The sequence below is a fragment of the Erpetoichthys calabaricus genome, chromosome 5 (assembly GCF_900747795.2).
Source record: "Erpetoichthys calabaricus chromosome 5, fErpCal1.3, whole genome shotgun sequence".
NCBI classification, from domain to species: Eukaryota; Metazoa; Chordata; class Cladistia; order Polypteriformes; family Polypteridae; genus Erpetoichthys; species Erpetoichthys calabaricus.
Window position 1 is genome coordinate 12,699,677 of NC_041398.2, and position 13,452 is coordinate 12,713,128.

General features: G+C 42.9%; 2 protein-coding genes and 1 long non-coding RNA gene across 9 annotated transcripts in view; 1 reads left to right on the forward strand and 2 right to left on the reverse strand.

The window, feature by feature from the left end:
- Positions 1–13,452, forward strand: part of LOC127527858 (uncharacterized) — a 687,118-nt gene that overhangs the window by 580,123 nt on the left and 93,543 nt on the right. The gene's annotated exons all lie outside the window — the stretch shown is intronic.
- LOC114643665 (tripartite motif-containing protein 16-like) overlaps positions 1–13,452 on the reverse strand; it is a 484,979-nt gene that overhangs the window by 394,308 nt on the left and 77,219 nt on the right. The window lies entirely within an intron of this gene.
- Positions 1,097–5,703, reverse strand: LOC127527851 (E3 ubiquitin/ISG15 ligase TRIM25-like). The gene is made up of 2 exons (XM_051927999.1): positions 5,080–5,703; positions 1,097–1,395 (listed from the first exon to the last, which is right to left on the reverse strand). The coding sequence occupies exons 1-2, from the start codon at positions 5,656–5,658 to the stop codon at positions 1,345–1,347; spliced, it is 630 nt and encodes a 209-aa protein (XP_051783959.1). The 5' UTR covers positions 5,659–5,703; the 3' UTR covers positions 1,097–1,344.

Consider the following 13,452-nt stretch of genomic DNA (forward strand, 5'->3'; position numbering starts at 1 on the left):
TCACTTTGTGATTTCTTCTTCTCTTTCTGACTCCTGATATTTTCACAAGACATTTATTTGATATTTCATGACACAACTTAGATATGATTTAACAAACAGGAATGACAATAAAAGATTGAATGAAAACTTTAATTTATTTGACGCAAGATAGAGTTTGGGTTTGAAGAGTGCGTCAAATCTAGAAGACAGTTTGCAGGCACACTGGTGTGTGAGTTAGTTCTTGATGTTTAGAAGACATCACATCGACAAAGTAGGAAATGTGACGTTTACACAACACCAAAAATAATAAAAACAAACTGGAGTGTAAAGTAAAGAAACTGGTGAAAGGCCAGGAGGACTTAAACACGTCATGTCAGTAATTATAGGATCTACAAGGCCATTTGATATCCCCTTCTCGCTTCGCTCTCCTGCACGCAGGTTTGGTTCGTAAGGTGCATCGAACATTTAAAAGCCTGTACAGCACCTGTCCTTTTGTCTGACTGCCTTGTCTCTCTTCTCCCCCAGACATCCTCTGCTCCTGTGGGGGGTCCCACTACCGAGGCGCGCCCCTATGAACAGGAAGATTTTCTATTCTTCTAATTGAGAGACGGAACTGTACCCGTCAACTACACATGGAGCTCGATTCACTCCTGAAAGAGACTTATGTTTGTTTGAAGTGTCTGACTAACGTTTGTCTCTAAAATCTCCTGTGTATCTGTGCCAGTCTGTAACCCAAGTGTGACTGTGTACGTGAATTTCACTTTCACCAAACCACAATTCTTTTTATTCTCGCGGAGAGGCCTCTTCATTGGGAAGAAACAATACTTTTCCCTGATGGCAACACAAATTCGACGATCTACAAGTATCTGACTTAAAGTTTCAATCCAAACAATATATTCAATCTCTTTTCGCTGTTCTATTATTTCACTGAGTAATAATTTCCATTTGTTTGTACGATTGCGATCTTTACTATGATTTTTGTAGACGTTCGAAATGGCCAAAGTCTCCATCTCGTGGATCTTGCTTCCATCTCTCTGGACTTCCAAAAAGTCTCTTCAGAAAGATCACGTCTCATTTCTTATAATAGAGAGATATTTATTATGTTTATGTGTTTTGGTTTCACCAGATCCTTCGAGACCACCCAGCCATCCCTGTTAAGGGGTCAGCTCAGAGATGTGCAGGTGGGTGAGCCTGTGGTGTCCTGATGATGGACTATCTGTCAGGCAGACTCAAGGACTGTGTGAGCAACACTGGAGCAGCACAAGGAACAGGCCTGTCTGCTTTACTCTTCACTCTGCGCACCTCACACTGGAAAGAACACAATTTCTCTTTTCTTGTGTATCCACAAATCACCCAAGGAGTGTCTCAGTGGGCTTTAACAGGCCATGTTTTTGAGAGCCCCCCACTCCAGATTCCCTAAGAAAAGAGGAAAAACAAGAAATTCGAGGTTGAATACACACACAATTGAGCTAATATGCCAAAGCCCCAGTCCACCTAAACTGCATGTCTTTTGATTGTAGGAGGAAACCAACATGAAGACAATGAGAACATGCAAACTCCACCAGGGACAAGTCACAGTCGAAAAATAAAATGTATTTCTAATGTCAGGACAACTGAAGATGTGCGTATTCAAGTGTATACAGACAGACGACATCAACAGACAGTACTACACATGAGTCTGTGTTACTTTAGTTGGTTCCTTCTCTTCCTCTTATAGGAAAGGCACATAACTTGTGATTTTATGTCTCATAATTTTTATCCTAAAACTTTCCCAGTAAACATCATTCATTCAGAAGCAGCAGCTTTTAAATGTTCTCGTCTCAGTTCTGCTTCAGTTCTAGTTACTTATTAAGTTTCTAGAGTCAGCACTGTGATGGCAGTTTGGTTTTCCTCACAGGTTGCCTGCACTCCCTTACAGCTCCTCTGTGTGTGTGAGATGCTGCTCTGAACTGATTCAAGTTCATTTTAGTTTTCTTACTGAATTTATGAAGAGACCCTCACAGCAGCTACAGCCTTCTCCTTCACACAGTTATGGTGATGTCAACTCCCAGAATTCACCCCCTGGCTTTATCTTAACTACAGAGTCACAGTCAGAAGTCCTCAGACTCCGAGCAGGTGAACTCCTGACTTGGTTTATGGTCACTCAGGTGAGGTGATGCTTTTTCCAGATTGTTGTGTCCATGGAGATCTTCCTCTGTCACACATTTAAGAACATTCAGTTGTCTTTGTCTTTCTTCTAACAGATTCTTTTCTCTCTCTTGTCCTTTTCTCGTTGTGACTGTGAGTTGTACTTCAGTTTAAAGTCTTTGAGGTTTCACATTACTGGTTATCTTTTATTGGGAAACAAATGTACAACTGCTGGTTGATGTCCTCCTTCAGTAATTCTACAGATTTTATAGATGGTCTCTCTTACTTGTGCACCTTGCTTTCCTTTAGCAATTCAGGACTGAATGAGACCCCCACGTTCAACTCCATTACAGGGGTCTTCAGCTCTTACCGTCTGGCACTACATAACCCTTTGGAGCAGAGGAGATCATTTAACCTTTGTGATGGCCACAATAAGGGTCTTACTACAGGGCAGAAGCTAATCCAGGGGCAGAGATCAGAGTTCTAGTGCTTACAAAGGGTTATAAAGGACGGAGTAGACTTGCTGCTGTAGGTGTCTTGGATGAACAGAAATCCAACCTTTTTACTGCTAATTCTTGCTAAGTGTTGTCCATCAAGTTGAGTTTTGGCTCCTTCTTCAGTCACAAAGTGATAAAAAGTGACACACTGAGACATCGCTAGGTGACATTTTCTGTGGTTGATCAGACTGATCAGATCACACCCAAAACTGTCAGGAGAGTCCTGGTGAAGTGAACCGACATCTGAGCTGAAGTTACGAGTCAATAAACGAGGGGCATGCGGTGGCAGCTTAAGAGAAAGACTTGTGACCAAGCAGTGCCAGACTGTCCTACAATTACATGTCTGCTATCAGGGACATCTGAAGAACTGATTTATGTAAATCAATCCAAATCAAGTGATAGCCAAACAGCAGAATACATAAAGAGATCAAAAATTAGATGTTGATATTAGTGACCTGATTCATATTAAACTGACAAATATCAGGCCACGTCATAGACTTCATTGTTGTTTAAGATGTTGGTTTCTAAACGTGTGTTCACCTGTGAGCCGAGGTCTTTTAATATTCCAGCGAGGACTCAGCCACATTTGTGTCACTGACTGAGACCTGGCAGAGCCGATGTGACACTAGTCCTTTATTTGAAGAAACACCAAATGGTGGACTGAAGTTAAGTGTCTTTATCTGAACTTACTTTACATTGAGGTTGTGTAGTAGTGATGGGGGATTTGAAATTGGCTTAGATGGTCAGACTTACACTTCTAGTAAGTTCTTTACACTCCTGCTGGACTTGTTAGGGTTTTACCAAATATGAAAGCTCAGAATCGTTGTGATAATCATACATTAGGTGGGATTATCACAAAGGGGTTTGACATTCAAAATGTCCTTACTCCTCCACTAAATAACATGATGTCTAATCACTAATGAAGAGCCTGATGAGTTATATCATTAAAAACAGAAAATCTACACAGGAATAGTATATTGACATTACTGAGCTGAACTTATTGTAAGAATCGTAGACTTAACTCTGGAGTACAATACAGAGTGACATGTGACAATAATGTGTCTCTTAAACAGCCCTGAGATCAGACAAATGCAAACTCAGATTCTTTAAAAATGGACAAACACCACAAAGGCAGACAAGCAGCTAAGCACACTCAGCGTGTAAGTGTCAGCAGTACAGAGTGTGTCTATCGATGTGTCAGACCTTCTATTGAATTACGTTTAGGATGACATTGTGTGCTCACTTACTACGCTGACATCAGCCAACTGTAACATCATCTTGTTAAGAACACCTCAGGAGGGTCCGAATGTCAAACATTTCTACGTATAGCCCACGTGACGCTCGCACCCCTGCCAGTGGACATTTCTAGACAGCAGGCTATAGTTGGCCTCCCACTGCCTTAGAAACTCAAAAGAGAAACTGATCAGAGCAGAAAGAAACTCAGCTGGCTGTGAGGAGAGAACTCAGATGTTTGTGGGCCACCTTGGGGATCTCATCCTGAGCTGTTTCATGACTTGCACCAGTCTCACCAGGATGGACTCCAGCAGCCAATGCTCTGAACTTGAAACATCAGGTTTATAAGGTCCAGTAAAACCTCGATTATCAGTCAGGGGTCAGGACCGAGGCTGTGACGGATAAGAGAAAAGACGGATAACAGAGCAGCTACTTTAAAAATGACATACAGTAGATTAGTTTAGCAAACAGTCGTAAAAAACTATATTAACAAAATGAATTAATTTATATAATATTGTAATGACCAGCATAATAAGCAAATACAACTCAGAGGTCCTGGAGTTTTCTATGTTTTACGTGGAGTCTTCGTTCCCTCACAAGCGGTGTCCTGTCTTACACTCCGTTATTTGGTTACTGAGCTCACCTCCTAAACAATCACAGAAAGCTTTCCCTACCGATCAGTTTATCTCCTGCCACTCTCGTTGTGTTGAATATATAAAGAAAATGACAATGCAGACGACCATTAACATTAATACAGAATAACGTTACCGTTGCTGTAGTTTCCATTGTCAACACATTTTTCTATTATTTCATCATCCCGCTTTCAATCGTTCACTGTTGGCCTTCATACTCCGTCATTGAAGCAATACTTGAAGAGCTGTTGCTGTTTCGTAAATGTTTAATAAGTTCAAACAGCACACACATATGTTGATAGGCCATAACAATGAATAGTAGTTTAGTTTAATTATAACAAAAGAGAAAAGCTACAAATCGCTATTAAAGCTGAAGGTACGTAATGAACACTGGGATTTCTGTTGTTCTAATGTGCAGAACTCGCAGTAGTAATCAGGAGACGCTGGCGTGCACAAGGTTGGGTTTTTGTTATTTAGTCCTGACAGTTAATCAAGTGACAGATAATCGAGTTTTACTGGAGATGAAGAGATTTCTCTGTCACATTAAATGTACAAATTCCTTAAGTCAAAGTTATTCAAACAGTTTCCATTAAACACTAAACTCCACTCACCTGCTTTTCTTCTCTTTCTGTCTCCAGCTCGACCATTTCATGATTTTTATGTCCAGTCACCACACACATCATGCAGATACAGGAATCATCACTTTTACAGAATATCTCCAGACTTTTCTGGTGTTTCTCACAGAATTTCTCCTTCAGATTTCTATCAGGATGAACCAGCTTGTGATGCTTCAGGATCGCTACTTCATAGTGAGGCTGCAGGTGAGTCTGACAGTAGGAGGCCGGGCAGGTGAGACATGACTTCACTGCTCTGAACTTCTTACCAGTACAGAAGTCACACTCCACGTCTCCAGGGCCAGCATAATTCTGAGATGGAGGAGAACTGAGAGTCGTCTTCTTTAATTTCTTGATGACTTCATTCAGCAGATTGTTTCTCTTCAGTTCAGGCCTCAGCATGAAGGTGTGTCTGCACTGAGGACAGCTGCACACTTGGCTCTGATCCCAGTAGTCCGTGAGGCACTTCAGACAGAAATTGTGACCACAGGGAATGGAGACGGGGTCAGTGAGGGTGTCCAGACACACCGAGCAGGTGATCTCGTCCTGTAATCCACACAGCTGGGCTTCAGCCATCGTCAGTCTGAGGAGAGGCAGGCAGAGAGAATCAGTCAGAGGAACAAGGAAATTACTTGTGAAGAAACGAAAGTGAAAGTTAGTCTGACCTCAGTGAGGAGGAGGAGGAGGAGGAGGAGGAGGAGGAGATTTAAAGAGAAAGCTGAGAGCTCACAGAGAGAACATCTGAGGAGACACTGATGGTGAACAGTTAATGTGAGACAGGAGCTCAGAGAGTGAAGACCACCAAGTGAGAGAAGAGATGACCTGTCACAGGGGGTCTGCTAAAGTGTCATTCACGTAAGTATTTCTTATTCATTTATTACACACTGAAGTCCACATCAGACTACATATTAGTCCTATTTATTAAACAAATATTCCATCCCATTAATAAGTTTTCATCTCCTGCTTATCAATAATGAATGTTTGTGTTTTTCTTTGTCCATGCCAGGAATTTATCAGATTATTCAGTAAAGACCCCAACTGAAGCCCACTCAGTTTATGAAACAGAATAATATGATACATTAATAAACACAAGGAGAATAGAAATATGAAAACATCTTAAAAACTGATAACAGACAGACAGACAGAGAGACAGACAGACAGACTCACACACACACACACACACACACACACACACACACACACACACACACACACAGCAGGCGCTCTCCGCTCTCGGCTCCTTCACAGTTTTTTAGATTTTCTTGGTTATTCAAGTCGTTTTATCTCAGGATTTGTGAGACTTAATCAGGTCTGTTGAACAGGCTCGTCTACTCCTGCACCCTACGATTAACACACACAGATCCGAGTCACACAATTGGGTATAAGTGATGCCCTGATGCCAGTCCCTCTGTAATAGCCCACCTCAGACTCATTCCACTTAAGTACATAAGAGTGACCCCTCCAGCCTGTCACTTCTCAGTGCCCCACACTGGGACTCGCTGTCACCAGCACTAACAAATGTATAGATATCTCTGAGACACATGAAGGCTCGTATAACATTTGGTTTTATACCAGTTACCAACCAAGGGGGTCTTTTTTCTGCCGCCCTTGCTCTTCTGTAGCCAGCAGACACACCACATGCACTTCAGATCAGGTCATCTACCTCAACCTTAGCATATTCAGGCCTGGCCAGTACTTGGATTGGAGACCACCTAGGAAAAGCTTGGGTGTCTGCTTGAAGAGGTGTTGCTGAGGCCAATAGGGGGCTTACCCGGTGGTCTGAATGTGAATCCCAATGCCCCAGTGCAGTGACGAGGACACTGTGCTGTATAAATTGTGCTATCCTTCAGATGAGGTGTAAAACTGAAGTCCTGACTCTCTGTGGTGTGTCATCCATGAAGATGTCTTTACTAAATTGCCCTCCAAGGCCTTGTCATTGTGCCCCCTAATCGTCCCCTGTCTCTCATTAGCTAACTCTTTCTCTCACCACTTCACCATCTAATAGCTCATGTGTGGTGAGCATATTGGCACAAAAATGGCTGCTGTCACAACATCAGGTGGATGCTGCACATTAGTGGTGGTTGAAGTGGCTCCCCACTCACTGAGTAGAAGAGCCTTGAGTTGTGAGACAAGCACAATAATAATATAAATAATAATAATAATAATAATTATTATTATTATTCAAGTGCAACCTCTCAGCGTTGATAACACCCTCAGCATGAAAGCAGTCATTTCCAACATCTGTTGCTCTAATATTTACTTCAGTCACTCAAGAAATAAAGACAGTGTATAGAACTGTCTAAGGAATGTGTCATTTAATAATCTGTGATGACATATAAGTGATCAGCGTGGACCTCAGCGTTATCATTGGCAGAGCACCATCTATTGGAATGTAAGTCATGTATTAATAAAATGCATTATATTTGTCATTCCAACAGATGGCACTTTACAAACATTTGTAGTAATATAATGTATAGAATGTTGGAATGACAAATACAATGTGTATGTCTCTGTCATATACAGTAGACCCCTGCGAAGTCGCGGTTCAGAGTATGCGGCCTCAGTCCTTTGCGGATTTTTCCTTAGAACCTATCTAATAATTGTTAGGGGAAACCTCAAATATCCACCACAATTTTTATGGCTTTTTTCTGAAGCAGCTGTAGAGGAAAATGCTGTTTGAGATGTGAAAGTAGCCAATAGAATTTGAAACTGCAACTCCCAGCAGTCCCTGCAGTGTCTCTGATTGGTTTTCTGCTGAGGCTGCTGGGGCTGTTGGGGTCAAAGGATGTCAGCGTGGCTTTTAAAAAGGGGACTGGTGACCAAAAGCAAAAAAAAAGTTTTTGTAATTTGTGTTTCAAGTTGGGTGGCACGGTGGCGCAGTGGGTAGCGCTGCTGCTTCGCAGTTGGGTGATCTGGGGACCTGGGTTCACTTCCCAGGTCCTCCCTGCGTGGAGTTTGCATGTTCTCCCCGTGTCTGCGTGGGTTTCCTCCCACAGTCCAAAGACATGCAGGTTAGGTGGATTGGCGATTCTAAATTGGCCCTAGTGTGTGCTTGGTGTGTGGGTGTGTTTGTGTGTGTCCTGCGGTGGGTTGGCACCCTGCCCAGGATTGGTTCCTGCCTTGTGCCCTGTGTTGGCTGGGATTGGCTCCAGCAGACCCTCGTGACCCTGTGTTCGGATTCAGCGGGTTGGAAAATGGATGGATGGATGTTTCAAGTTCCTTTCTGTCTGCCTGCCTTCTGTTGGTTACCTGTACTTTTTCATTTTGTCCTCGATTATTTTGTACGTCTGGATTGTCTGCCATCTGCCTGTGTACATGAGGACTGTAAATGGATTCATGGCCATCCTGTGAAGGTAGGAGCGCTCCTGAACCCGTCCACCCGTCTTCACCATTTCAGGTGCTAGCGGTAGGACTATCTTTACATTCCCATTTAATGTGCAGATCTCTGGACTGTCTATTTTCATCTTTACATTTCATCCCTTGTCGTTTTTCATTGTCTTCTGCGTGAGTTTTCTTTGTGCTTTGTTGTATTTATTGTGTAATCGCCGTAAGGTGAACAGGGGTGGTATCGCTGTTTTCATTTGTTTTCATTACATTCTTTATTTGCTGTTTGATTACCACTTTGATTTGTTTTTCTCTCTGTTTGTGAGTGCGTGAGGGTCGGCCCAAGACTGGCTGTGTCCCGGGAATTTCCACCATAAAAATAAATCTCTGTCTTCTCGACGGTGTGCATCTTAGCAACACCGGACCGCTACAGCGTTATTCATTTCTCCTTGCTGCTGATTGGCTGTGATGCGTCTCCAGCTGAGTGTTCTCGTGTTTTCCGTTTTGTTCCTCTTAACCCTTAAACCACCACAACTGGCTATAGTCATTTCAAAGTGCCATTTGTGAAAACGCAGGAGCTGATCAGTCAGTGCTGTTCATTCGTTGAGTAGCCAGCTCATGACCACTGCCAGCGCCGTGTGAGCAGGGGTGCTGAACGCACCCCTATAAGACACAGATGCTCCTCAATAAAACCCTCTTAAAAAACGCTGATAGACTACCTTCACATTGCTCCCTTACTTGCTGGGCTTACTTGTGGCTGCTCTGTCGCGTGACTTGCTTCTCATGTGACTCTACGCTTACTTAAAAGCCTGAACAGCACCTGTCCTATTGGCTGATTGCTTTGTTTCTCTCTCCTCCTCCAGACATCCTCTGCTCCCGTTGTGCTCCCCTATGATGTTTGTCTATTCTTTAATCGATAACTAACTGCATACTGAGCTCGTTTTACTTCTAAAGAGACCTGTTTGTTTGAAGTGTTTGAATAAAGTTCCTGTGTCTACAATCTCCTGTGTTTCTGTGCAGTTCTGTGACCCAAGTGTGACACCCTGCAGCACTGCAGCCTCGCTGTCCCTGTGATTGAGCCGCTGCACTAGACTGGCCTGCCAGCGTCAGCGCTTACCTCTGTGTGCTCGAGTGCAGCACTTCAAGAGCAGTTGGCTCGGTGATTTCATCCATGGCGTCACTTGCACTTTGTACATATTGTTCACGTAGTTTATTAAATAGTTTATACAGTTCATTAGCAGGGTGTGAAATGATCAGTGTTGCAGTAATTGTGATGCTCTTTGCAAGAAAAATAATATGTGTTCAATTAAAATTTCAGTTTTTCTTTGTAAATTGTGACATTTACTTAAAGTGCAGCAAAAAAGTATTTGGCGTCCAGGGGTGCATTAACCACCAAATATGTGGCAGTTTAAGAGTTAAAGCCCCAAATGTCATTTAAACGCCCCGCACCTTCTAATGGTTCTGGCAATGAAAACGCGCTTGTGTGAATTACAGTACATATAGCGGTAACATCGGGATTTTACATTCTAGTACTGCAGGTGACATATAGTTAGGTTCATAAATATTTTGACAGAGACAATTTTTTTCTAATTTTGGTTCTGTACATCACCACAATGAATTTTAAATGAAACAACTGAGATGCAGTTGAAGTGCAGACTTTCAGCTTTAATTCAGTGGGGTAAACAAAACGATTGCATAAAAATGTGAGGCAACTAAAGCATTTTTTGAACACAATCCCTTCATTTCAGGGGCTCAAAAGTAATTGGACAATTGACTCTTTGGCTATTTCATGGCCAGGTGTGTTCAAGTCCGTCGTGATGTCCTTATCAATGAAGCAGATAAAAGGCCTGGAGTTGATTTGAGGTGTGGTGCTTGCATGTGGAAGATTTTGCTGTGAACAGACAACATGCGGTCAAAGGAGCTCTCCATGCAGGTGACAGAAGCCATCCTTAGGCTGCGAAAACAGAAATAACCCATCAGAGAAATTACTACAATATTACGAGTGGCAAAATCTACAGTTTGGTACATCCTGAGAAAGAAAGCAAGCACTGGTGAACTCAGCAACGCAAAAACACCTGGACGTCCACAGAAGACAACAGTAATATTATGCGGAGACATACTGTCAAACTGTCAATCAAAATGATTAATGACCTTTAAGCCCCGCCCCTTTTGGCTGACTGCCAGAATACTTTCTGTCAAAAATGATGGATGACCTTAAGCCCCGCCCCTTCGATGACGCACTTCTGGTCCCGCCCCGTCGGTGACGCACGTCCGGTCCCCGCCCCGCCCCTTTGATTGGTGGATTTGAATGATGCATACCGCCCCCTGTCGGTGGATTGGTGACGCATATCCAGTCCCCTCCTTGAACCCCCCTTCGCCTGCTCGGAGGTGCTTTCTGTCAAGGGCATTTTGATGGATATCTGCCCCTTCCTTGAGCCCAACATTACCCCCCCTTCACCTGCTCGGAGGTCCTTTCTGTCAAGGGGTTTTTTGATGAATATCTGCCTCCTCCTTGAACCCACCATCACCACATTCCAACCCCCACCTCCCGAAGGCATGTCCAGACATGTTCAGGCTTGTTCCAAACAACATGCCCTCGGTCAGGCAGCACCTGTTGGCTGGCCCCACCACTTCTGAAAGTGCTGTATAAAAAAGCGACTCATCTTCTTCGATTCTATCTATGATTTTAATATTAACACGAAAATAAAATACCTCTCTACCCCTTTGCTTTTTTTATCTAAGTCCAAAAGCTTTCCATTTTACAGAATGCAGTAAAAATACCCCAAAGGGTACGGTCTCAGAGCGACAAGTAGAAGGTCTAAACATCAAGCATTTGAATCTTCCATTTCACAGAAAGACAAGCAGCCCCTATCTCTCTCTACACACTGAACTGACAGGATCTGCAAGTACTGGGGCCGTTCGCGCGTGCTGGAAAGCCGCTCGGTCCCACTTCTGCTGGGGTGCCCGGCCGTCTGAGGAATTCTTTGCATTCTTTGAGTGCGAGATTATAGAAAGGGGGGCGATTCACAACCCAGCTGCCAGATACGTTGCAAGCCGGTAGCTGACACCATAAGGTACATCAAATAGACTCCAATATACATCTCCACGTTTTTAATTGGCACGTATCTGTTTTATAAATTACATTTCAAAAAAAAAAAGAATTCCTGCTTCATCCATCCATCCATTTCCCAACCCGCTGAATCCGAACACAGGGTCACGGGGGTCTGCTGGAGCCAATCCCAGCCAACACAGGGCACAAGGCAGGAAACAATCCTGGGCAGGGTGCCAACCCACCGCAGGAATTCCTGCTTTTTACCTATAAAATAGCTCTGCGGACTGACGCCATTCTCACTTGCCTGGTCAACGCACAGACCTCTTAAAGATGACAGCTAATTTCTCCCAGAATGGTTGGTCTTCATATACTTTGATCAATGTAATCTACTTTTAATGACTAGAACTAAATGAAATATAATTATCGTTGATACAGACTATTCTACACAGAGCCCCGACAACCAGGAGAACAGTATGACCTATGATTGATTCTTATAAGCGTTAAACGAGTATGTTTTAAAAACCAGGGCTGAATCCTTATTTTTTTTTTTTCCTCAGGATTATATATACAAATAGACTCAGAAAATGGTACGTACTGGGTGTGTATGAGCGCTCGTGTGTGTTTATAATAAAAGTTGTTATCTATGTGTACGCCAATTAATGTACAATATTCACAGGACTGAAACAACACTAGTTTTATGTTACCGAATCGGCCTTTACAATCAAATAGTTTTTTGTCTCGGCGTCTGAAAATTCAAACAGAGTCTCCTCTCTGAGAATATTCAGTGTCTAGCTATCGTGCATGAAAAGGGTTGACGTGCAGGTTTAATTAAACGCATGAACTGTGTGTGAGTGTATATTTTAGTATAAGGGGAAATATGTGTCAAGATACAATAATCAAGTTTTATTCAAAAACGGATGGCTGAATCCTTTATTTTTTTCTTAGAGATCTATATTCGATTTGGCTCAGAAAATGGTAAGTACTTTTTTAAAATGATATTTGTTTAGAAGCTTTCTGCTTGTGTATGAGCACTCCCGTGAGTACATGCGCTAGTTCGGATGTGTGCGCACTCGTGCGTGTGTGTGTGTGTGTGTGTGTGTGTGTGTGTGTGTGTGTGTGTGTGTGTGTGTGTGTGTGTGTGTGTGTGTACGTGTGTGTGTGTGTGTGATTATTGCTGTTTTAAAGAGAGCCTGCATTTTGTTTGAGCTGTGGCAGGCACTGGAAGGGGAAGGATGTTTTAAAGAAAGCCTGCATTTTGTTTTGTAGACGATCAACCTTTACAACATGAATCGGATTCTCAAAGGGCGTCTCCTGATCTGTCCAGGTGCTGTAAGTGTCATTTTTAGATTTCAGTTTATGGAAGCAATGTAGGGGGCACACAGAGCTCCAGATTTTGTGGAAAGAGGACTTTAACTGAGAAGTTCATATTTTATTTTCAGGTCCCAGCTGCCCGGGTGTTTTAACACAAGTGCTGGAAGGTTCAGAGAATCTGTCACTGTATCATAACTGGACGACTCCACAAACCCCACCCCCCTCTGAGATCAGCGTTCAGCCTTCTCCCGCACCCTCTCAACGCAGTTTTCGTTCAAATTTCCTGACATCTCCTCCGCAATCGCCGGCGCCTTCTAATTCTAGTCGGTATTCAGACCCCCGGAGGTCCCCTTTGCCGTCAACGCCTCACTCTGACAGCGGATCTCGGCGTAGAAATTGTTATTCATTACGATATTCCCTTCGACCTGACAACGAGCATCGAGAAAGATTGGTGCAGCTGTCTGAACACCTTCGTCTGTTACTGGATCAATTTGTAGAATTAGTGGCTCCTGTGTACAATTCTATACCCGAAATGAGTATATATTTAATAAATCTGTATGCTTTTTACAAGGCTCTAAACCGTAATTAAAGGAAAAGTTGTATATTACTTTTTTTTTTCTCTTCATGAAAACTAACATTGATTGCAAATTATTATATTCTGTGTTAATAATTGTAGCCTTTGA